Below are 25,722 nucleotides of genomic sequence, written 5' to 3'. Positions count from 1 at the left end.
AAGGCCATCCAGTACTTTGGGAGTCAGAACAACTTGGCCTGGAATCCAGGCTCTGGGCTGCAACCCTAGGGAAGTTATTATACTAAAGATCTGTGAGCCTCTTTTTCTTGATCTTGAATGAGCGAAGTGATATGGAACTCAGGGCATTGTGAGCACTCAGTGGCATTAAGTGCAACACCATCTGCCCTTGAGCACTTGATCAATGTTAGAGTTCCTCTTGCCATGAGCCCGCCACTTCTGTTTTAACCTCTTGAACTCTATAGGGAATTTGTTGTTGCTGAGTTGTTTCCGACTCTTTGCCACCCCATGGGCTCCTCTGTCCATGGGATGCTTCTGGCAAGAATATTGAAGTAGGCTGCCATTTCCTTCTCCAGCACATCTTCCTGATCCAGGGATCAAACCTGCGTCTCCTGCACTAGCAGGCAGATTCTTTACCACTGAGCTACCAGGGAAGCCTGGGTACAAAAAGGGTTGACCTAAGAGTCACCTACATTTTTTTTAAGTCTACTTTAAGCTTGTCCCCAAGTAGTTTTGTCCAGGAGTCAAAGGGGAATAAAGGCTGGGTCAGATTCAGTGAAAGCTGAGATAAAAGGACAGAGAAACAAAGAGGTAGAAAATAGGGTAATGGTTCCCGCCTTTTGTGCAGCAGGAGTCAATAAAAAGGGGTTGGGGGAGCCTGAACATTACTACTGAAAGGGGAAAGGCGAGCACTCATTGGTGTGACTTCAGAGCCATCTAAGAGGTGTGCAGAGGAACTCAGTCTGCCTAACTCTTGGACTGGACCCTCAAATGAGTGAGGGAGGGCATGCTTTCTATCAGGCAACGTCCAACCACATCAGAGTTTTGAACTGATAAAGAAGAGTCTTTTCCCGCTTACATGAAAATTTCATTTCTTGATTCAAATGTATTGTCTAGACACACAGATGGGTGAATGCAGATCTATCCCTAAGGCATCCTTTCTTATTAAAAGCATCCTCAGTCTGTGTCTGGGGACAACGCAGTCCATTATCTAATGAAAAGCTCCTGCCATTGATTAATTTTATAACAGCTGCAGCTAAGTGATGAGTCTTTTTTTTTCTTCTTGAGAATGATTTCTATATTAGCATCTTTAAAAGGACTAGTATCTGGTCTCCAGAAAAAGTAACACATAAAGCTGAAACATACTTTATTTTTATAAACATCATACTCTAATGAGGCTTCTGCATGCATGGGCAGTTTGAGTCACATCACCCATTCCCCACACCCTCCCCCACCTCCAACTAGAAAGCAGCACAGTTTACTATGTTCCTGGTCACTTAAATAGCTTGAATTGTGTACTAGCTTGGACTAACTATCCATGCTTAAGGATTTAACACATTATCTCCTTCCACTTATCAAATAATAACAACAATAATAGAAACCCAAACAGTTTATTTTCCCTAATAAGATTAAGTGGTGAGTACCAGTTACCAAAAGAGAGTTTTGGAAAAGATTAATTTGTTTTTCCCATGCTAATTAGGGTCAGATTTCCACTGATGTCCATTTTGGCATCTATTTTCTTCACAGTGATATTGAAGGGAATGGACATGGGTGGGGATTGGGGACCAGAGAATGAAGAGAGGCAGAGGGAGGATGCAAATCACTTTCAATTAGAAGCAAAAACTGACAATTACATAAAGGATCAACTACAAAGTCTTAATCTGAGTTTTAAGGCTTCTGAATAGTTGAAAGTTACCAAAGCTAAACAGTTTTTTAAAATAACATTTGTCTTAAGAGTGATGAGTATTGGTTTTGCCAATACAATATTGTAAAGTAATTAACCTCCAATTAAAATAAATAAATTTATATTTTTTAAAAAAAGGGTGACAAATAAGGAAAGATGCTACTTGGCTCTAAGGAGATTTTACACTAATGAAGAGAGAAAGATATGACAATGTCTAAAGAGTTAATGAAAAATGAGTTACTTATATGTGTTCATATATATGTAGACATTAATTTTCAGAGAAATAACTAGTATATTTAAAAATTCTTATCCTCATATCTGAGCCAAATCAGATTTGTGATCAGTTCAGTTCAGTCACTCAGTCGTGTCCAACTCTTTGCGACCCCATGAATTGCAGCACGCCAGGCCTCCCTGTCCATCACCAACTCCCGGAGTTCACTCAGACTCACGTCCATCGAGTCAGTGATACCATCCAGCCATCTCATCCTCTGTCATCCCCTTCTCCTCCTGCCCCCAATCCCTCCCAGCATCAGAGTCTTTTCCAATGAGTCAGCTCTTCGCATGAGGTGGCCAAAGTACTGGAGTTTCAGCTTCAGCATCATTCCTTCCAAAGAACACCCAGGACTGATCTCCTTTAGAATGAACTGGTTGGATCTCCTTGCAGTCCAAGGGACTCTCAAGAGTCTTCTCGAACACCACAGTTCAAAAGCATCAGTTCTTCGGTGCTCGACTTTCTTCACAGTCCAACTCACACACCCATACATGACTACTGGAAAAACCATAGCCTTGACTAGATGGACCTTTGTTGGCCAAGTAATGTCTCTGCTTTTGAATATGCTATCTAGGTTGGTCATAACTTTCCTTCCAAGGAGTAAGCGTCTTTTAATTTCATGGCTGCAGTCACCATCTGTAGTGATTTTGGAGCCCAGAAAAATAAAGTCTGACACTGTTTCCACTGTTTCCCGTAAATCAAATCCCTTATGATTATACAGTGGAAGTGAGAAATAGATTTAAGGGACTAGATCTGATAGATAGAGTGCCTGATGAACTATGGATGGAGGTTCGTGACATTGTACAGGAGACAGGGATCAAGCCCGTCCCCACGGAAAAGAAATTCAAAAAAGCAAAGTGGCTGTCTGGGGAGGCCTTACAAATAGCTGTGAAAAGAAGAGAAGCGAAAAGCAAAGGAGAAAAGGGAAGATATAAGCATCTGAATGCAGAGTTCCAAAGAATAGCAAGAAGAGATAAGAAAGCCTTCCTTAGCAATCAGTGCAAAGAAATAGAGGAAAACAACAGAATGGGAAAGACTAGAAATCTCTTCAAGAAAATTAGAGATACCAAGGGAACATTTCATGCAAAGATGGGCTTGATAAAGGACAGAAATGGTATGGACCTAACAGAAGTAGAAGATATTGAGAAGAGGTGGCAAGAATACACGAACTGTACAAAAAAGATCTTCACGACCCAGATAATCACGATGGTGTGATCACTGACCTAGAGCCAGACATCCTGGAATGTGAAGTCAAGTGGGCCCTAGGAAGCATCACTACGAACAAAGCTAGTGGAGGTGATGGAATTCCAGTTGAGCTATTTCAAATCCTGAAAGATGATGCTGTGAAAGTGCTGCACTCAATATGCCAGCAAATTTGGAAAACTCAGCAGTGACCACAGGACTGGAAAAGGTCAGTTTCCATTCCGATCCCAAAGAAAGGCAATGCCAAAGAATGCTCAAACTACCACACAATTGCATTCATCTCACACGCTAGTAAAGTAATGCTCAAAATTCTCCAAGCCAGGCTTCAGCAATAGGTGAACTGCGAACTTCCAGATGGTCAAGCTGGTTTTAGAAAAGGCAGAGGAACCAGAGATCAAATTGCCAACATCTGCTGCATCATGGAAAAAGCAAGAGAGTTCCAGAAAAACATCTATTTCTGCTTTATTGACTATGCCAAAGCCTTTGACTGTGTAGATCACAATAAACTGTGGAAAACTCTGAAAGAGATGGGAATACCAGACCACCTGACCTACCTCTTAAGAAACCTATATGCAGGTCAGGAAGCAACAGTTAGAACCGGACATGGAACAACAGACTGGTTCCAAATAGGAAAAGGAGTACATCAAGGCTGTATATTGTCACCCTGCTTATTTAACTTCTATGCAGAGTACATCATGAGAAACGGTGGGCTGGAAGAAGCACAAGCTGGAATCAAGATTGCCAGGAGAAATATCAATAACCTCAGATATGCAGATGACACCACCCTTATGGCAGAAAGTGAAGAGGAACTAAAAAGCCTCTTGATGAAAGTGAAAGAGCAGAGTGAAAAAGTTGGCTTAAAGCTCAACATTCAGAAAACTAAGATCATGGCATCTGGTCCCATCACTTCATGGGAAATAGATGGGGAAACAGATTTGTGATAGCCTCATTCAAAATAAATGCCTTGTTGGATGTTCTGCAGATCTATTTATGTCTAGCCTTAGCCATATAAGCCCTCTATTGTAACATTGTTTTAAACATGAAATTAACTACATCAGTGGCACCACTTGGTAGCAAGAATGGGGAACTCTGATCCAAGATCTCTTTACTGCTTTCTTCCTCTACCCCAAGGAGAATTGCAAGGGAAAAAATGGTGCTCTCTATTTGGTATTCTGTGTCTTGTTGCTTATAGTTCGATTAATGTGTCAGTCAGAAATACATTTGCTGCAAGTAACAAAACATCTGACTGGTTGTGTCTTAACCACAGAGGAGTTGTTGTTGTTGTTGTTGTTGCTGTTTTTTAATAACAAACAACCTAGAGACAGTAGAGAGCTAAGGCAGAGTTCAGTGATGGCATCAGAGATCTGGGCCTCTGTTCTGCTGTAGCATCTTTAGTGAGTGACCTTTGACCTCCTAGTAGCTTAATGATGGGTGCCCCTCAGGCAGGAAGGAGAAAGGACCTTCTCCAGCTCAGGCTCTTTGTCTTTCATTTTGGAAAAGGAAACCTTTCCCAGCAGATACCTTGTTAAGCATTGACCAAAGCCATGTCTACATGGGGCTTCCCTGGTGGCTCAGACAGTAAAGCATCTGCCTGCAATGCAGGAGACCTGGATTTGATCCCTAGAGAAGGAAGATCCCCTGGAAAAGGAAATAGCAACCCACTCTAGTACTCTTGCCTGGAAGAATCCCATGGATGGAGGAGCCTGGTGGGCTACAGTCCATGGGGTCGAAAAGAGTTGGACACGACTGAGTGACTTCACTTTCTTTCTTTTCACGTCTGCCTGTTTGCCACTGGTGGATTAAAGAATTGAGATCCTCCAGACTTTGTAGTGGAAAAAGACTTTGAAAATGAGTATTGAGTGAACCAACCTACAGAATCTGCCACAGCTAGATATGGCTGAGTCATCTTTCTAGATTACAAGCATTCTCTGTAGATAACCTTTGTTCTTTCTCCTTTTGTTCCAACTCCTTGATCTCTGGGGGAGGTCTTGATATCTTTGTTATGTGTGTTTCAAAAGAGAAGCCCAAGCTCAGGCTGTAGTGATTCACCCAGCGCAATGGGAAGTGATGTTATTTGAAGAAAAATCACATGTGGTATCAGTGTCACCAGCAGGTTAAATCTGGTGAAATTAGGGAGTTTCCTTTCCAAATCTCATCCAATTCAAACCATTTATTGATCACCAATATCTACTGCCCTTCGGTGTCAGTGATACGAAACACAGCACAAGCTGTCCAGAAATCTCCATTCCCTGTCCCATCATTTCTTCCTCAAGTAAAAGAATGAATGATAAAGCTACTTGTAGTTAGTTATATCTTTCATTTTTACCAGTATTGCTATAGACAGGATTTTTATTGTATATTGAGTATTTAAATAAATCTTAAATAAACCTGTGGAGAAGGCAATGGCACCCCACTCCAGTACTTTTGCCTAGAAAATCCCATGGACGGAGGAGCCTGGTAGGCTGCAGTCCATGGGGTCACTAAGAGTCGGACACGACTGAGCAACTTCACTTTCACTTTCCACTTTCATGCATTGGAGAAGGAAATGGCAACCCACTCCACTGTTCTTGCCTGGAGAATCCCAGGGACGGGGAAGCCTGGTGGGCTGCTGTCTATGGGGTTGCACAGAGTCGGACACGACTGAAGCGACTTAGCAGCAGTAGCAGTAAATAAACCTTTGTGAGCTAACTTAGAAATTAATCAGATTCATAAATAACATGGCTTAATGGAAAGTTTTTCAAGTTCATTAATCTTAAAAATGTTCAGTGGAATAGTGTATGTCATGATGGAAACTAATTTTGTGTTTGATATATAAAAAATCACGGCTCTGCAGTATGTATTTCTGAATGTACAAAAGCATGCTCACATAACCAAAGTTTTCTATGTGTATACTGCTTGGCACTTCACAGACACCAAGGAAATACATATTGATTTTTATGTGAGTAAATAATTTATCTTTGTGTTTTTTCCAGGATTTTAGAAGCCTGAAACTTTAAGCCCTGAGCTTAGGATATACTTAGGCCCACAGTGGATGCTTCAATAAATGTGAATTGCTGATTTTAAAATGTTTAAGTAATGGTTGCTTCATGAAAGATAGTTAGACTAGTTTCAGATTTTGGTTCTGTCTTCCCATCCATTCTTGTACTCGTGTATTGAGGCAGTATTTTTAGTGGCACGGTCATTTAGTTTGAATGCGTTAGTAAAAGGTGGGAATTAATAGCTGGAAAATTTTGGGAAAACCCAGTAAGAAATGTTTCCACAGCGTCATTTGAGTGAAAGCCAGATAACAGCTAGTTATTGGAGGAACTTGACTGTAAAAACGTTGACATAGACATGAAAAAGAGAGTAAAAGTAAATCTGGGGGGAGGATAGGGAGTGATCTGAGGCAAGACTTGTAAAAGAAATGCCTCCTGGAGCCAAATTGGTGGCTGGGTGGGAACTGGGGCAACCTGAAAAGCTTCTGTTAGGGCTAATTTGGCCTCAGCTTCCCTCATTGACATGCAAGAATGTGAGTCTTTAGGTTCTTCCAGAGAAACAAGACCATGGGAAGTCTACAGACCTCTGTTGGCCAATCATTCAGCAAGTTAAAAAACCATTAGAGGAGCCAAAACCAACCAAATAAAACCCCCCAAAAAAACAGTTCTGCAGACTAAATTCAGCCAGTTACTGGCCTTGGATCTATGGTTACTGGAGAAATCATTGAAAGAGATTGCAGTTTGGGGAGAAAGACCATATGTCGAAATCTTGAGCGATAAGAGTGGAGAAATAAATAAGTAAGCTGAGGTGCAATCAGGGTTGGAATGTTAGAGTGTAGGAAAATCTGGTTGAGCCATTCTAAAACTGGAAACAAAGATGAGACTAGCATTAAAGGAAATGAGGACATTTGCTGCTGTTTATTTTTATCATGAAAGTAGATTTACCACAAATTCCCTAACCGTGAGAAGGCCAGTAGATTTGAAATAGGTAGTGTCAACTCTATTACAAAGAAAGTATGGTTTTCCAGCCCCCCACAATTAGGGCACAGATTTTTCTTTAAACTGTGAAGTTGGTTGTATGAAAAATTGTACAAAGGAATAAAAATCAAGTCACACTGGATCATTTTTAAATGTCTCACATGTATTATAAAGTATAAAATGTAATTAAGCTATCTCTGCCCTGGAGACTCTGCAAAGTGTGTTCATTTATGAAGAGAGTGTGGAAGGGTTGGTTAATTAGTGGAGTTGAGAACAGAGTTGAAGGAGACTGGGCTAATTTTAGAAGTTTGTATAGTTCTGATGGTTGTGTGGGTTAGTTGAGTGGCCCCACATTAGGCTTGAGGAACTCAGGCGAGACCAGTGACTGAAGGTTCTGAGACAGAGAAAGGTAATAATACCATTCATCCCAGTGATGAATGGGGACTGTGTGACTGTTAGTCTCTCATCAAGAAGAAGACCAGAGGGACTTCCCTAGTGGATAGGAGTCTACCTACCAGTGCAGGGGACACAGGTTTGATCCCTAGACTGGGAAGATTCCACATGCTGTGGGGCAGCTAAGCCCGCGAGCCACAACTACTGAGCCCGCCATCCACAACATGAGAAGCCCAAGCACCAACTAGAGAGAGGAGCCCCCGCTCGGTGCAGCTAGAGAAAAGTGCTGAGCAGTCATGAAGACCCGGAACGGCCAAAAAAGAAAATCTTAAAAAAAAAAAAAAAAAAAAAAGGAAACCAGAAGGAAAGAGCTTTGGCTTGATTTCAGTTCAGTTCAGTCGCTCAGTCATGTCCAACTCTTTGCAACACCATGGACTGCAACACGCCAGGCCTCCCTGTCCATCACCAACTCCCAGAGCTTACTCAAACTCATGTCAATAGAGTCGGTGATGCCATCCAACCATCTCATCCTCTGTCGTTCCCTTCTCCTCCTGCCCTCAGTCTTTCCCAGCATCAAGGTCTTTTCAAATGAGTCAGCTTTTCGCATCAGGTGGCCAAAGTATTGGAGTTTCAGCTGCAGCATCAGTCCTTCTAATAAATACTCAGGACTGATTTCCTTTAGGATGGACTGGTTGGGTCTCCTTGCAGATTGGCTTGATTTAGTGTGGTTCTAATTGGAGCATGAAGCAGATGACAGGGAAGGCTGATCAGAGAAGGAGGGTCAGTTTAGAGACCTTGCTGATTGAAGCTCCTTCTGGCTGACGGTAAGGATGGCAAATAAGGAAGTGCTTAGCTAGAAAAGCTTTTCCAGTGGCTTGACTGAAGGAGAAAAGGCACAGTCTGGAGTTTGGGAGTAGGGTTTACGTTCTTCGAGTGTGCTGCCACGGCACTCGACCCCTCTGTTTTCAGGGCCTTACCTCACTCCCAGGTTTAGTTACTCCTGCTGCCTCCACGTCTGGTGCACCTTTTTCTGAGATTAACCCTCCAGCCTCCTGGCAGGGTGAAGCAGGGGGAGACTGGAATGCTTGGCCCACCTCACATGAATTTAGGCTTGCAATTTCTCCCAAATCAGCTACCATCCAGTCACCTTCTGAGCTTCTGAGGCTCTGGAGCTTTGGTCTCTTGTCGTCTCGTCTCGAATTTTGTCTCTTTTCTTTTAGGTAGATGTCAATCTCCATTCTTTTTTCTGTCATCCTAGTAGTTTCAGAAATGAGAAATAAATGACTCTGTTCCATCTGCCACGTTTACCTGGAAGTTCTGAGACCTAGTTCCTTACCATGATATGCAGGGCCCTAAAGGGGCCCTGCCCCTGTCTACCTGGTAGGTCTTAGTTGGGGCCATTCTTCATCAGCCTGGGCTTTCTTAGGAGTCTTAATGGTCTACAGTCTTTTCTGCTGAAGAGCTTTTTTCAAACGTGCTGACTTTCATCTTGCTTTGCTCTTCCTCCTCTTCACATAGCCAACTCCCATCACTCTTCATCTCTGCTTAAATGTCACTTTCTCAGAGAGGCCTTCCTGGCCTGTGTCTCCCTTTGTCCTCACTCTCAATAAGCATTGAAAGGATAGGTGAAAGGATGATGATTAGATGGATATCTTTATTTTTTACCTTGAGTAACATTGGTGTATAACATTATGAGTTTCAAGTGCACAACATTGTATTTCTACTTCTGTATACCCTACCCTACGTACTCATCCCCCCAAATTTAGTTTCTGTCTGCCACCATACTAGTTGATCTTCTTAGCTCATTTTGCCCTGTCCCCTCCTTGCCTTCTGCTAACCGCTACTCTGTTCTCTGTACTTGTACATTTGTTCTTATTTGGTGGATGTCTTTTAAAGAGCTGTAAACTGGTTTAGCCTAAACAGTCTTTTTGAATCAATATTATTTTTTTATACATTTTTCTGGTGGGCAGGGTTTGAGAGTTGGAGCCCAGACTCTTTCTGATCTGAAACTTAAGTAAAAGGAACATGGCACAGCAGTGTCCACATGAGTCCCTTCTCCATTATCGGGCGTGGGGGGGAGGTAGAATTCGGGCCCAGAAATGGTATTTAAGATACACGGTTTCCCTCCCACCCCCTCCCCCAAGAACTTTACATTGGCCATTTGTTACAGAAACTGCTTTCTCAACAAACCTTTTACCAGAGCAGCAAACAAGAAGCAAAGCTCATTTTAATTTCTGCTCTTCCAGGAGCACAGTGTTGCTAAGAAATAGTAAGATTGTGTTAGGAAGGCCAAGTGAGATGCAGGAGCCAGAAAGGTCTTGAACAACCCACAGTCAGGATTTCATGCTATCTTTTATTTCTCAGTTGAACTTCCTTATTTTTTATTGGGTTTGGTTTGTTTCTCTCCTTCAGAATTCTAAGTCTTCTAACATTTGTGTGACTCTGGGTCTTTTATTGCTTCTCTTCATTTTTCAGAGAAAAAGTATTCTGGAGAGTAACTGGTAGTGAATAAAGTAATACTGTTTCTCATCTGGAAACATAACTTGATAGGAATTATAAATTCACAGACTCGACTTACTGCAAGTTATGCAAGTATGAATGTGTCATTCCTGTTTATCTCTCTGTAGGTTTATTTTTTTCCCCATTTAAGTAAAGCTCAGTGTTGAGGATGAGGTTTAAAGGAGTTTAGATTTTAAAAGGCCTCTAATATATCTAAAAAATTATAGACCATCATGTGTTAATGAACCTCTTCTCTCTCAGCTAATTCTTTCAAGATATGTTGCAGAAATCCCCCGTGTTGTTGAAGAGTTTTTGAAGACTTCCCCATAATTTTACATTGTACTCTTAAGACTTCTGAAGCCTAGACATCTTGATTCAATTTGCTTTCAAGACAGACTTGGTTGAAATTACTCCATTAGTCTCAAGCCTTATAAAGACTTATCTATGGTTCTCGTCTGTCCTAGTGACTTTGAGCTGGCAAGAATAATGCTTATTGTGTGGAGAGTCCATTCTTCTATAGGAATACTGAGGCTGGGGGATTGGAGATATATTATTATATTTTAAAATCTTTAGTTTTTGTTTTTGGCCACACCACTCAGCTTGTGGGATCTTAGTTCCCTAACCAGGAACTGAACCCTGGCCCTTGGCAGTGAGCACACAGTCATAACCACTGGACCACCAGGGAATTCCCCAAATCACCCACCTTTCTATATTAGAAGGGGTATGAGAGGAGACTACCTTGTTTTGGCATCTTTAGAAAATTTGGAAATTGATTAAAACAGATAGGCAGTAGTAGTTTAATTCACATATGCAAACCTCTGAAGTTGGAACTATATGAAAAAACATCATAATTCCTCTAAACTTTATTTTTCACTCATAATCACCTGAGTGATTTGGCAGAGTTGATAGGAAACAAAGACCACACCACTCATTTATCTGTTGGAATAATCTTGAGCCATCCAGCTCTTTCCACTCATTACATTTATGGGGGTCATTGTCATTCTATCTAATAGATAAACATACTAAAACTTTGGGCCTTTCTAAAAAGTGCCCACAAGCTACTGGAAAGTTGGACCAAAATACTCCTTGTTTTAAATTCTAGACCTCAGTTCATTCCTTGGTAGCAGGTTTTTGAAGTATGATGAAAAGGTAGGAACCAGCTGTAAAATTAAAGTGAGGGGGCTTACTGTTTTATTTTTACAATATTTTCCAAATTCTCCCCTGACTTTAAAATGCTGAGGTGTTTTTCAATCTTTTTGCAAGAGCATGTCCAACAATGTGTAGATTTATGGCTCAGACTTGATCGGTCATTCCTCTTTTCTGGTGAATTTGACACCTTCCACCACTATCCTCCACAGAATGAAAGTGAAAGTTATATGACAGAAGTGAAGTGAAGTTGCTCAGTTGTGTCCGACTCTTTGCAACCCCATGCAACCGTAGGCTCCTCCGTCCATGGGATTTTCTAGGCAAGGATACTGGAGTGGGTTGCCATTTCCTTCTCCAGGAGATCTTCCCAACCCACGGATTGAACTCAAGTCTCCAGCATTGTAGGCAGACGCTTTACAGTCTAAGCCACCAGGGAAGAAACATTTAGCATAGCCAAGGGAAATTCATTGGCTTAAAAAAGGTGCAACAAAACCTGTTGTCTGTTCTGTGCCTCACAGTAAGAGCCAAATGGACCATCACTTTAGTAGCTGGTGATCCAACTTGAGAGGGTAGATGATGTAATTGTTCCCTTTGTTCCTTAAGTTTCTACTTTCTCCATTTTTAGACCAGAACCAGCCCTGGATAAAATAAATCATGAAGAAGAGGAATGTACAGTTCAGCATGTTGAGTGCCCTAAAGTGCGCTTCCTATCAACTGCCATGCAAACATGTTGTAACTCATTTCTTGGGTAGTCACACTTGTTCACTTTTCAAGTTCCAGTTGTGAGAGCTAGTGAGCTCCTCATAGCTTGGGCCAGAGTCCTGGAAAACCAGCTCCCGGGGAAAGTGGAGGCTGGCCTCCCATGGGGGATGGGCACTGGGACTTTAAGCTATATTTCTTTTTTTTTTTTTTTGGACAGAAATGTCTTTGTTTATTTGAATTTTCTTTTCTTTTCTTTTCTTTTTTTTTTTTTAAACACTGATGAGGGCCTGAACTTCGACTTCTGCATGTTAGAAATTTTTTCCAACTTAATGAGGAACTAACAATTGTGCTGTCACTGTTTTCCAAGTTGTCACTAAGATCTCAAGGCTTTTAGTGATTTCTGTGATGTACTTTTAGTCAGATGTTTACCATCATTACCTTTTATCCTTACATGGGCTTTGGAGAAAGACAGACCTGAGTTTGAATCCTATGCTGCTGCTGCTAAGTCGCTTCAGTCGTGTCCGACTCAGTGCGATCCCATAGACGGCAGCCCACCAGGCTCCTCCGTCCCTGAGATTCTCCAGGCAAGAACACTGGAGTGGGTTGCCATTTCCTTCTCCAATGAATGAAAGGAAAATGAAAGTGAAGTCACTCAGTCGTGTTCGACTCTTAGCGACCCCATGGACTGCAGCCTTCCAGGCTCCTCTGTCCATGGGATTTTCCAGGCGAGAGTACTGGAGTGGGTTGCCATTGCCTTCTCCTTTTAAGCTACATTTCACATGCATACTTTAGCTATGTGATCAGCCCCAGCCTCAGCTCGGGACCGTGTCACAGAGTCCGCAGCTGTACCGAATCTTGAGGTTTCAGTGTGTGTCCTCCACATTTTCACAAGGTGGCGGCGACCAGCTGTAAGCCAGAGGGAATGGTGCTGCCAATTCCTAGCAAAACATGCGGATTCAGACAACACAGATGGTTATCTCTCTGGAGTAGGACTTTTTAAGGAAACCAGAACTCCGTTGAAATTCACTGATGGTTACTGGATATAAATCTATAAATCTGCATGGCTTCTGTCGCAGTATGATGAAAACTAGATGTTTTCCCTGTTCCCGTCTTGTGGTATTCCTGAATCACTGTGTGCTCATTAGTTGGACCATGCTACATGGGAAACTGGTGGCAGAAGGCTTGTTCTCTGCATTGTGTTGGAGGGAATGCTTGAAAGGGTGTCACAGTGGATCGACTCCAGGCAGAATGTGCCATATTTAGAAGGATTTGAGAGGGAAGAATGTTTGAACTGCTTTAGGGAAGCTGAGAGTGCTGCTGGAGCAAGAATGTTCCAGATGCTTGTCTCTGATAGTATTCTACCATGAGCCACACCCTGAAAGAATCACATCATCCTTGCCTCTCCCACTTGGATCTCTAGCTCCTGGAATTTGCCAATTCTTGAGGGTTGGATGGAGCTTCTGACCTTATTTAGACCACTTGTTCTGAATTCTGAATACACCTTGGAAAATCAGAAAGAGGGTAGGACACCTTTAATTTATTTTATTAGTGTTCATCATAAACAAGAGACCCACAAATATAATCTAGAGATGAAGTTTTGGTCTAATTGGCTATGCTGCTGCTGCTGCTAAGTCACTTCAGTCGTGTCCGACTCTGTGTGACCCCAGAGATGGCAGCCCACCAGGCTCCCCCGTCCCTGGGATTCTCCAGGCAAGAACACTGGAGTGCTCCCCCGTCCCTGGGATTCTCCAGGCAAGAACACTGGAGTGGGTTGCCATTTCCTTCTCCATTGCATGAAAGTGAAAGTGAAGTCACTCAGTCGTGTCTGACTCCTAACAACCCCATGGACTGCAGCCCACCAAGCTATTCCATCCATGTCCATGGGATTTTCCAGGCAAGAGTACTGGAGTGGGGTGCCATTGCCTTCTCCCCAATTGCCTATAATGGTCATTAAATAATCCACAAGCCCACAGAATGGAATGTAGAAAGATAGAAAAACAAAAGACAACACAGGTCTCTATACAGAGTTTATACTTGAACTTTTAACGTGAAACAAGAAACTGTATTAAAATGTATAATTAAAGACTCATTTGAGGGCTTCCCTGGTGGCTCAGTGATAAAGAATCTGCCTGCAATACAAGAGACTGGGGTTCAATCCCTGGGTGGGGAAGATCCCCTGCTATTTCCTATGGGAGGAAATAGCACCCATCGAAGTATTCTTGCCTGGAGAAGTCCGTAGACAGAGAAGCCTGGCAGGCTACAGTCTATGAGATTGCAAAGAGTCGGACACAAGCTAGCGACTAAACAACAACAAAGACTCAATTATACCTGAAGGTATAGGTCAGTCACCTGGGGATCTTGTTAAAATGTTGATTCTGGTTCACAGAGCTGGGTGGGCCCTGGGAATCTGCATTTCTAACAAGGTCAGAAGAGATGCTGATGCCATTGTTTCCTCAAATCATAATTGGGGTAAAAAGGATCTGCCCAGGTTCTCTTGGGTCAATAGGTGTTGGGAGCCACTGTGGTTATACAGAGGTGTGGGCTGCCTTCTTAGCCATATCTTGGCTACCAGTTTCTAACCAAAGCAGGTCTTAGAACAAGATTTGTCACCTATGAACACTTACTAGTCACAGAGCAGAAAACAATTTTAAAGCCCGTGCTTAAGACTCCGTGAAGTCCCAACTCTGCCTTTGGAGAGCTTGGGACGAGAGCCTTGCAATCCACATCTGCCACGGTCCTTAACACGATGGTTCTCAAAGTGTGGTCCCTGGACCAGCAGCATCAGCAGTGACCTAGAAACATGTTAGAGATGCAGATCCTCAGGCCCGCTGTAGACCTGAAGAATCAGAAAATCTGCACGTGGGGCCTGGGAATCCGGGTTTTTAACCAGCCCTCCAGGTGTATCTGATGTACACTCAAGTTGGTGAACCACTGCTACAACAGCAGGATTCTGTCAGCCGTCTAATTGAATTCAGGCAACCAAGAGTCCCAGAACTACAGCTGGAGCTCTTGGAATCCAGCCTACTGCACCACTTTGAAAGGTAGAGGGCCTGCTAGATTCTTCTCACACCCCATTAACGTAAGGGCAGGGCATGTTTCTAAACCCTTTGCAGCAGTCCTTGTATTTTGTAAACTACGAATATCACTAACACAAGCCCCTCTCACATTAATTAGGATCCTAGATGTATTAATAGGATTTTAGGTGTAACATGAGCTAAATATAACTCAGGCTTTTACAGTGGCAGCCTCTGGAGTGAGGGTTTTTGATTAATTGCTAGCCAGCCACCCCTGGAGTGTGCTTTCCTGATTAAGACAACTGACCGCCTCTGCAGCATAGCTAAGCTAACACACACATACATCATTCTACTCTGTCCAGGGGAGGATTTCTTTTTAACTCTTAAAATCTACTTTATTAAGGCATTTGTTGTTGTTCATTCACTAAGTTGTGTCAGACTCTTTGTAACCCCATGGACTGTAGCACAGTAGGCTTCCCTGTCTTTTGCTATCTCCCAGAGCTTGCTCAAACTCATGTCTGTTGAGCTGGTGATGCCATCCAGCCATCTCATCCTCTGTCACCCCCTTTTCCTACTGCCCTCAGTCTTTCCCAGCATCAGGGTCTTTTCCAGTGAGTCAGCTCTTCACATCAGGGAGCCAAAGTATTGGACCTTCAGTATCAGTCCTTCCAATCAATATTCAGGGTTGATTTCCTTTAGGATTGACTGGTTTGATCTCCTTGCAGTCCAAGGGACTCTCAAGGGTCTTCTCCAACACCACAGTTTGAAAGCTTCCATTCTTTGATGCTCAGCCTTCTTTATGGCCCAACTCTCATATCCATACAAGGCATACATAAATACAATAAAATGTATATACTCTCAAGTGACCTTCATAACAGTCAAGATAAATATCATTTTAATCACATAAAAAATAGCCTTGTGTTCTTTTCAGTTAGTTACCCACCCCCTCCCCACTCCTGGCTACCATCTACCTGCTTTCTGTCAGTATAGGTGAGATTAACCTGTTCTAGGATTTCATATAAATGGAATCAAACAGTATATTTTTTTACTCTTTGTGTTGTTACCCAGGGTAACATTTTTCAAATCGGCTCACATTGTTGCATTGTCAGTAGTTAGTTCCTCTTTATTACAGAGTAGAATTCCCATTGTGTGACTGTACCACAATTTGTTTATTCATTCTACTATAGTTTTCTTTCCAGTTTTTGGCTCTTATGGATGAAGGCTACTCTGGGCATTCGCATAGACATCTTTTTGTGACATGTCTTTATTTCTTTGGGGTGACTATCTAGGAGTAGATTTTTGGGTAATAAGATAGATGTTTGTTTAATTTCATGAGAAATTGCTAACCAGATTGTCCAAAGTAGTCATACTGTTTTGTATTCCCACCAACAATGTATGAGAGAGAGTTCCAGTTACTCCACATCCTTGCCACCATTTAGTATTGTCTGCTTTTTGGCATTTATGTTGGATATTTCAAAGTAAATTGCAGACCTTGTTTTTCTTTCCCCTAATTTCATTTTAGCTTATTATATTTGATCTCTTCAAAGGCCATCAATCTAATAATGTTGACCCATCAACTTGGATATGGATTAAATTATTTCCCTTTCCTAATCTCCAGTTAGAATTGGTTCTGTGGGTGCCATTTGTTTATGGTTATTAGTCATGTTTGCCAGTATTTTTTCCATTCTTTTATTCATTCAGTTTGTCAGAGTCCCTGAGCTGTATTAGACCTGCATTCTCAGAGAACAGTTGTATGTTAAGTCACCAGGAAATACAACAGAAGTTGGGGACAGGGTACTGGTCTTCAAGGAGCTTTTTGGAGCTGGGTTTATGAAACATAAATGCACAAAAATACAAGAAAAGAAATATAGCTTGGTGTATATTAAGACTTATGCAAAATTTGTAAATAGAGATTTATGCTAGGTGAGATGATTTGGGGCTTAATAGACAAGTGACAGTAGAAACCACTGTAGCAGAAATTGTTGAGTTGTTAATCTGTGCAGAATAATAGAATGATTGCACCTTATTATATAAAGCTAAATGTAATCCCAATGTTTTTCACTTGATTTTAAACAAAATATAGCAGTGTCTTTTATTAGTACAGAATATGGACAGAAACAAATATCCATCCTGATATGGATTTGTAACTTTTCTTATTGACATCTGATATCATTTTTGTATATTTAACATGCACCCAAATTTTTGATCAGCAAACATTTCTGATTAGTAAATGTGTGTGTGTGCACACACGAATTTGTGAACTTCTTTTTAAACCAGCTCTCTTTTATCCTGTCTTTGCCAACTTATATACTTTTAAAATAAATGCAGAAGAGTTAAATAGAAGGAATCTGTGGAATCAGGCAGACCTAAACCTGGATGAGAGTTAACTTTGCCAATTATATTTTAAAATACATCTCACACACAGACACATACACATGTTAAAAAAGAAATGTTACAAATGTTAACAGTGCACATCTTTGTGTAGTGAGATTATGGATAATTTATTTACTTGATTCCATGCTTTCCTTTAATTTCTTTGTTTTCCACAGTGAGCATGTATAACTTTGATAATTAGAAAAAATGTTATATGCCACTTGATTGTTTGCTAAATTCTCATAGCTAGTCCAATGACATATTCCCTGTTCTTTTTAATCTTACGTTGCTCATGACTTAGAGGGGTGGGATTCAGGGGAGAGGGAAGAAGGTCCAAGAGGGAGGAGATACATGTATATGTGTACATGCTTAGTCTCTCAGTCGTGTCTGATTCTTTGCAACCCTATGAACTGTAGCCCGCCAGGCTCCTCTGACCATGGAATTCTCCAGGCAAAGATACTGGAGTGTGTAGCCATGCCCTTCTCCAGGGGATCTTCTCGACCCAGGAACCTGTGACTCCTGCATTGCAGGCAGATTTTTTACCATCAGAGCCACCAGGGATATACCTGGTTCACTTTGTTGTGCAGCAGAAACGAACATAACATTGTAAAGCAATTATACTCCAATAAAAAAATAAAATAACAGGAAAAACATTTTAAGTCTCACTACAACAGAACCAAGATTACAGTCTAGGAAATAAATACGTGTCCCTCTATTCTCTCTTGGGAACAAGAACTACATGAGCACCCTGCAGGTTATGCTACTGTCGTCCCTCAAAGAACTTAGCTTTCCTGATCATCAAAGAGTAAAAAGACATTTTTTTTTCCTTCCCCACATTGACAGAATTTCACTTTTCCAAAATTGGGGCATATACAAGAGATTTTTTTCCCTAGCCTTTTGTTGGCAGATCATTGGGAGCTTATCTGTGTTATTTGATGAAATAACAAATGATCTTTGTTTTCCCCCTTTCTTCTTCAGCTGACCTGAATAATGTCAGGTTCTCGGCTTATAGGACTGCCATGAAACTCCGAAGACTGCAGAAGGCCCTTTGCTGTGAGTATGAACCAGTGCTTGAAATACTTGATAGTTACTCTTTGCTTTAAAAAAAAATGATTGGGGTATTTGCTCTTGAGGAGGGGAGAAATAGCTCTCTCAAGTTTAGTTGTAACATGGAATTCATTTTTTTTCAAATCTCCTTGGCTTAGTGTACATCTAGATTGGGGCTTCCCTGATTGCTCAATTCTAGGGCTTCCCTGGTAGCTCAGCTGGTAAAGAATCCACCTGCAGTGTGGGAGACCTGGGCATCTAGATTACTCTGTCAAATTGTTGAGAATCATTCTTGTCACCATTCCTCAGCTACTGATGTTGAATTGATAAGAGACTGATCATTTTTATTTTCTAATGTATGGCACTGGCATCCAGAATTATCTTTATGAAACTTGAATTATCTCCCCCATTCCACCTTTATTTCTTCTTAGAAAATGTGTTTAATGTTTGAAGTATTAGCACTCGGTTGCCTTAGCCAACCAAAGCTCAGAGATGTGTATTGTTTTTTAGCTTGAATGCTAATGTTGAGATCAATGCTGTCATAGAAGAATGACGACAAGGTTGTTTTTCTGCTTTTGCTAAATAGCATGCCTCAGTGGGAAGAAAAATCCCAGAGTGTCACACAACACTCTTGGTTCATTAGAGAGTTTATGTAACTGTTACTAAGTCATTGAGAGCCCGTGTATGCTGATGATGTGAGCACAAAATAGGCACAGTCCTTACGCTGATGGAACCTATAGTCAGTCTAATGAGGGACACATAGGGTATCCAGAAGTCTACAGACATAGGTAAACATATATAAGATCATCAAGAACCTCTACAATCTGTTTTTTTTTTTTGTTTTTTTTTTTTAAGCAATGAGATTGCCTCTATTAAGGCTTTATGGGCACCTGAGAAAAAGTGAAAGGATAGTTTGAATGTTGTATATTTAGTCACATGACAGTGAGTGGGGTACCATGAGAACAGCTAGTTGTGGGGGTGAGGTACTGAGAAGGTTTGCTTGAAGAGCCACGTGAGTCCAGAAAGGTAAGTAGAGTTCAGTCTGGGAGGAGCGTTCTCATCAGAAGGCAGAGTGTGTGTTGAGGCATGGGGTCCAGAGATGTACTCAGGAACTGAAAATGCCACAGCATGATAAAACACAGGAGCTCCAGGGAGGGGCTGTGGTGAAATATTCGGCTGGAACCAGGCAGACTGTGAAAGGTTTTTACACTTAAGTTACACAGGGTGGGGAGGAGAGGGTGGGACAAATTGAGAGACTAGCATTGAAACATATACATCACCATATGTAAGAGAAATGGCCAATGGGAATTTGCTGTGTGACCCAGGGAGATCAGACCAGTGCTCTGTGATATCCCAGAGAAGTGGGTTGGGGTGGGAGGTGGGAGGGAGGGGACATATGTATACCTATGGCTGATTCATGTTGATGGATGGCAGAAACCAGCACAATATTGTACAGCAATTATCGTCCAATTACAAAAAACTTAAAGAATGTAGAAATCAGTGGGGAGCCATGTAGTGGGATGGCGTGTTGAGACTGTCATTTAGGAAGATGACTCTGGCTGTGGGATAGAGCCTGCATCAGTGCTGGGGGTGGGGGGGGGGTGGAGGGAGGTGTGGGGGCATACCCCTGAAGGGGAAGAAACTCGGCAAGCAGTTTCCATCCTCTAAACCAGCAATCTGGTAGCCTGAATTGACAGAGTAGGAATGGAGAAAATTGGGAGGACTTAAGAAATACAAGGTGGCATTGATAGGCCTTAGTGACAAGTTTGACATGCCTGGTGAGGATGGATCAAGGAAGAGACTTGGGTGCTCAACTGAGATGAACAGTGGGCCTGCTGGCAGGGTTGGCCGTATACACATAGCTGTGATGCTCAGGAGAAACAGATGAGCAACATTTAGGAATTATGAGTGTGCAGATGCTTAGGGAGAGGGAAAGTAACAAGAAAACAATATTTGAGACCAAGAGTGACCCATGTACAGAGAGGACTACAAAGGAACACACACAGAGTATGTTACCACATACTACGCGGGCAGGAAGAAGGGGCCCACCACCAGGCTCAGATGCTGCTGGAAGATCAGGAGGAAGTGGGCCCAAGTGTCCATTGGGTTGAGCAACAAAGAGGTCCTCAGGAACTTGGGAGAGGTTTTAGGGGACATGGTGTAGGAGGTGAAGTGGGCTTAGAAGTCAATGAAAAGTGGGGATGTAGAGAAAGTTGGTTGAGACGATTCTTGGAGAAAGGTTGTGAAGGGAAGTGGGGCAGTAGTTAGCTGGAAGGTGGAGGAGTTAATGGAGGGTACATGCATTTAGACTGAGAGAAACCTGAGTCTATTTCAATGAGTATTAGAAGACAGGACAAAATGGACATTGTTGACGGAAGAGGAGATAATAAAACATATGAGTCCTGGGAGGATGGGAGAAGATAACCCAGGGCCCACGAGAAGGAAGAGGGTGCCTGTCTTCCAAGGTAGTGAGTAGGGTGAGGAGAGGATGTGAGCAGGGCCAGGTAACTGAGGAGACCTGGGGGAGGCAGGCGAGGGATGCCCGTGGACAGGGCTCCATTTTCAGCGTGAAGGTGGAGGAGAGTTCCTGGGCTGCTGTTAACAGCAGAAAGTCGAGGTCGGCCTTACCTCTGTGGCTGAGGAGAGGGCTATTTTGGAAAGCAGCATCTTGGAGTTCAGCATCGGCTGAGTGTTTTAGGGCTGCACCCATCCTCAGGGGAATTTCTCCAGGAGCTAGATGATTTTGTTCCAGGTGGGCAGAGGCCAGCTGGGCAAGAGAAATGAGGATCTAGTCAAAAGAGGGGGTAAGTGGTTGGAATGCTGTCTGCCCAGTCCACATTGGGCAGAAGAAGCTGGGAATTCAGGTGGAAGCTGGTAATTAGGAGGTAGTGTGGTCAAGCGGCCAACAGATGCTTCAGGGAGGTAGAGGAAGAGATTGTGTGGAAGTGACTGGAAGGCCAAGAAGTTGTGGTCAGACGGCAGCAAAGCTCAGCAGTTTTTCGGAAGTGGAACAGGTCAGCTGATTGGCTCTAGGACATGACCATTTGCATGGGTGGTGGAGGTGGACTAGATGTCCATTTCCCTGCAGCTGAAAGAGGAACTTAAGGAACCGAGTGGCTAGAGTGACACACGAGTCATGACGGCCAATGTTGAAATCACCCCAAACTGGACCCAAACTGGACTGAGCTGAACCCAGTTCACGGCCGAGAGCTGTGAACCCTGGCAACCGAAGCTTTGGGAATGAAGGTATGTGACCAGGGTGTCTGCAGAAGCTAGCAGGAAGGAGGTCAAGGAGTGTTGTTGGCGTGTGATTTTCTACATGGTGATGTGATGGAGAAGACATGGCTTAGAAATAAAATTGTTTGGAAGGAGAGGGTAGGCCTATCCTCTTTATCTTGGTCTCTGCAGTGCTCAGCACGATTCCTGGCACCGAAAAGGACTTAATCTGTTTTCACGGAATGGATGTGTGAACGAAAGGAGATTTGGGCTTCCATTTCCATATAGGTTAAACTCTGAAGCTATCACTTTTCAGCTGTATAGCTGCTAAGCGTAAGTGGTTTTTAGAGGACTCCCTGGGCCTATGATTCCCATAGGGACCTGTTGAATGTACCAGAGCTGGAAAGAGGTAATTTGGGGTGGGGGAGTCAGACAGAGGCCGGGTGGAGAAAGTCTTCTGCCTCTTTTTCATCTTCTGTCTCTGCCCCATCCCAGAGGTAGTGCCTCCCACTGAGAAAGGGACGACTGTGAAATGGCTTCTGTAGAGTGCTATGGTGTACAGTCCCATGAGACCCTAAAAGTTCAGTAGAGATAATATGTTGTGCCAGGTCATACTATGAAAAAGCCCCCAAACTGACTAGATTGGACCACCTTTCCATACTATTCCTCACAGATTTAGGCATTATTCAGTTCTCCTGTCAAAAAGTCTTTCCATTCATGAATGTACCTCATTGTCCGTCATCTCACTGTATGTTAACATTTCCAATAAACATGGGACAAACGGGGGAATCTCATATTATAAAACATTTTGGCCACGAGTGGTTATGACCTCATAACAAAGTTAAGTTCTGAATGTAGAATGTAAAATTTTCACTTTTCAACTACTGTGCAACTCTCAGCACTTCCTTTCTCAGCATTACTTTTCTCATTTTTGAAAAAGATTTAGGCACGGCAAAATAAGGGTGTATTTATCTAAATTAAGTGCTGAATTTCTCAGGAATGGTAGAAGGGTTCCACGTGGAGTATGAATACAGAATGAAGAGCTTACCTATCTTTTTATTATTGAAAACATGCATGATCACATTACTTAACTGTTCAGTAGATTATTTCAGAATTTCCCCTTAATTTTAGATATGCTTTGGTTTCCCTTCCGGCCTTTTCGTCATTTCTATGTCTGTAAAGCCATGATAAAGAGCTATTGTCTGGGGTCAGAAAACAAAACTTGTCCTGGCTAGCTTTTCCAACCGAAGGTCGTTTCCACTAACTCTTACTTTAATGAAAATTAATGATGTTATCTCAATGATTTCCTGATGCCAGTTAAGAGTTTGAATTACAGATGCCTTAGAAAATATGCCATGCTGCTGCCATTAAGCACTTAGTCTTAATATTTTTTCAGTGCACTATCAAAGCTTCAATACTGCAGAAACCTGAATACCACAATGTTATCCACTGTAGAGAGTTTGCTGTTTAAGTCTAGAGCGTCATCATTGGTCTGTAATGTCCCCAGTTTGTAATCGGTTTAATGTTGCATGACTCTGTACTGCCTTTCAAGGCATTGTGAATGAAAATTAAACTCGACAGAAAAGCAGAGACAAAGAGAAAATCTGGGTAAGATGGATTTATAAGCCGGTTCCTATGGCTGATAACCCATTGAAAGTTACAAAGAAGATAATCTGAGTTTTTTCTTTCTCCTACTGTGGTTCTCATGACATCCTATAGGTTTGTGGTGTCTAAAATTAAAAATATAGCCAACTTCTAAGAGCAGAAATAAAAAAGGCACTTAACAAAACCCGTGTATTTAGTTTATTAGTGTGTGGTGGGTTGGAGAGAGCCCAAACCATAGGGCTAAATATACTGCAGTGGATAAATGTGACAGATACTCTGCAAACAAGAAATAGAGAACAATTTGCTTCTGTTCGGCAACTAAATCACACAGTGGAGAAATTTTCTACTGCCTGAAATTGTCTGCATAGAGGCACAATTGTCAGACTCATCCTTCCCACAAGATAGCTTAAAAGGTGCTCCTTCTGGACCCAGGCACCTCACCTTTGGTGAACGTACAGAAAGGTGGCATCAGATAGGGTTTGGTTGCTAAAAACTGAGAGGACCCACCATGTAACATGGCTTACAAATAGATCTACAGTCTCCTGCAGGAAAAGGCTACATACAGGCAACAGTGACAGTCAGGATATGCCTCCATGGCCACTGGCTGCCTCACAGCATGAGTACCTGAGAGGCCAGTGTAATTATTTGGTCCCTTTTCTGCAAAAACTCTGTTCCCACATGCCATGTATTATTGGGCTGACCAAAAAGTTCATTAGGGTTTTCCCAGAAGATGGGTCAGAGAAACCCGAATGAACTTTTTGGACCAGCCCAATATTGGGGGCTTGCCAGGTAGTTCAGCTCGTAAAGAATCTGCCTGCTATGCAGGAGACCCCGATTCGATTCCTGGGTCAGGAAGTTCCCCTGTAGGAGGGATAGGCTACCCATTCTAGTATTCTTGAGCTTCCCTGGTGGATCAGATGGTAAAGAATCCACCTGCAATGTGGGAGACCTGGGTTCGATCCCTGGGTTGGAAAGATCCCTTGAAGAAGGGCATGACAACCCACTCCAGTGTTCTTGCCTGGAGAATCCCGATGGACAGAGGAGCCTGGCAGGCTATAGTCCAGGGGGTCACAAAGAGTCGGACATGACTGAGCAACTAAGCACAGCACAATATTTTGGAGGAACCCGAGGTCTCTGTTGTTTCAGAATTCAAAATATCTTGAGGACAGAGCCAAACTCAGTTTCTCTGCTTCCATGGTTTGACAGTACCGGTGCCCAAGGAGAGGGGGTTCCCATAATAGGAGCCATTTTGGGCTTCCCTGGTGGCTCAGACAGTAAAGAATCCACGTACAATGCAAGAGACGCAGGTTTGATCCCTGTGTCAGGAAGATCCCCTGGAGAAGGACATGGCAACACACTCCAGTATTCTTACCTGGGGAATCCCATGGACAGAGGAGCATGGTGGGCTACAGTCAGTCCATGGGCTCACAAAGAGTCAGACACAACTGAGCAACTAACACATGTTCTCTCCCACTGTAGTCCTGCTTGAAATGTGTCCAGCACCAGGAGTTACTAAGGAAAAGAAGGGTGAGTTCTCAGCCAGGATACTCATGCTGTTAAGGAGAACCTTGGAGGTTCCACTCTCCAGTTATTGTTGCTTCCATTTCTAGTTTCCATCCTTCTCTTTCCTCCTGGATTTGGAGTCCCTTGATGTGTTCTTTTTGCACTAGGAGATCTCTTCCATCAGTTTCTCTTTTCTCACTCAAAGAAAATTCTTCCTGGCCAGGTAGTCCTCTCCCAGCTCCTAATTCTCCTCGGGTTCTTTTATTTTAAGGACCCCCTGCTCTTGTTCCACTAGATATGTTGCCACCGTGTGGTAACATCTTCACTATAGCTGCTGCTGCTGCTAAGTTGTTTCAGTCGTGTTCAACTCTGTGCGACCCCATAGACGGCAGCCCACCAGGCTCCCCCGCCCCTGGGATCCTCCAGGCAAGAACACTGGAGTGGGTTGCCATTTCCTTCTCCAGTGCATGAAAGTGAAAAGTGAAAGTGAAGTCGCTCAGTCGTGTCTGACTCTTGGCGACCCCATGGACTGCAGCCTACCAGGCTCCTCCGTCCATGGGATTTCAGGCAAGAGTACTGGAGTGGGGTGCCATTGCCTTCTCCATCACTATAGCTAGGAAATACAATTCAGAGGCAAAAAATGTTGAGTCTCCCAGGCAGATGTCGTAGGGATAGTAGTCACTCCTAAACGGACCTTGGTTTCAAAATGCCACAGAAATATCAATAGTCATCCATGGCAAATTGCTGGCTTTTCATCTTAGGCCAGTGACATATAAACTTGCTGTATTAAAGACACAGAGACAAGTGTACCGTAGACCACAGTTATGGTGTGACAATGAACCTGATCAGTGGCCCTGGGATTTACTTGTGTTCCTTGAGTGGAAGACACATGGGGCAGAATGGCTCTCACTAATGGCTGCCTGAATTAAGTTCTCATGAATATTAAATATGCATGTGTATAATTACTGCCTCTTATGTATTTCATATACAATAAACACTTCGTACTAAGGTACCTCTGTGCTATTAGGTGTCTCATCGTCCTTTAGTTCCTTTCTATCCCTTTCTGTGTTTAACATAAACATGCTGGTCCTTCCA

At 42.7% G+C, this 25,722-nt stretch overlaps 1 protein-coding gene across 16 annotated transcripts in view; it reads left to right on the top strand.

Annotated features, from left to right (window-relative positions):
• Window positions 1–25,722, top strand: part of DMD (dystrophin) — a 2,656,945-nt gene that overhangs the window by 2,519,685 nt on the left and 111,538 nt on the right. For all 16 annotated transcript variants that reach the window (XM_027533579.1, XM_027533577.1, XM_027533571.1 and 13 more), the window contains one exon: window positions 18,235–18,309. In XM_027533579.1, coding sequence (XP_027389380.1) covers window positions 18,235–18,309 — 75 coding nt within the window. The remainder of the gene's footprint in view (window positions 1–18,234; window positions 18,310–25,722) is intronic.

The sequence above is a fragment of the Bos indicus x Bos taurus genome, chromosome X (assembly GCF_003369695.1).
Source record: "Bos indicus x Bos taurus breed Angus x Brahman F1 hybrid chromosome X, Bos_hybrid_MaternalHap_v2.0, whole genome shotgun sequence".
NCBI classification, from domain to species: domain Eukaryota; kingdom Metazoa; phylum Chordata; class Mammalia; order Artiodactyla; family Bovidae; genus Bos; species Bos indicus x Bos taurus.
Note: the sequence above shows the minus strand (reverse complement) of the source record. Positions and strands in the feature narration are given on the sequence as shown.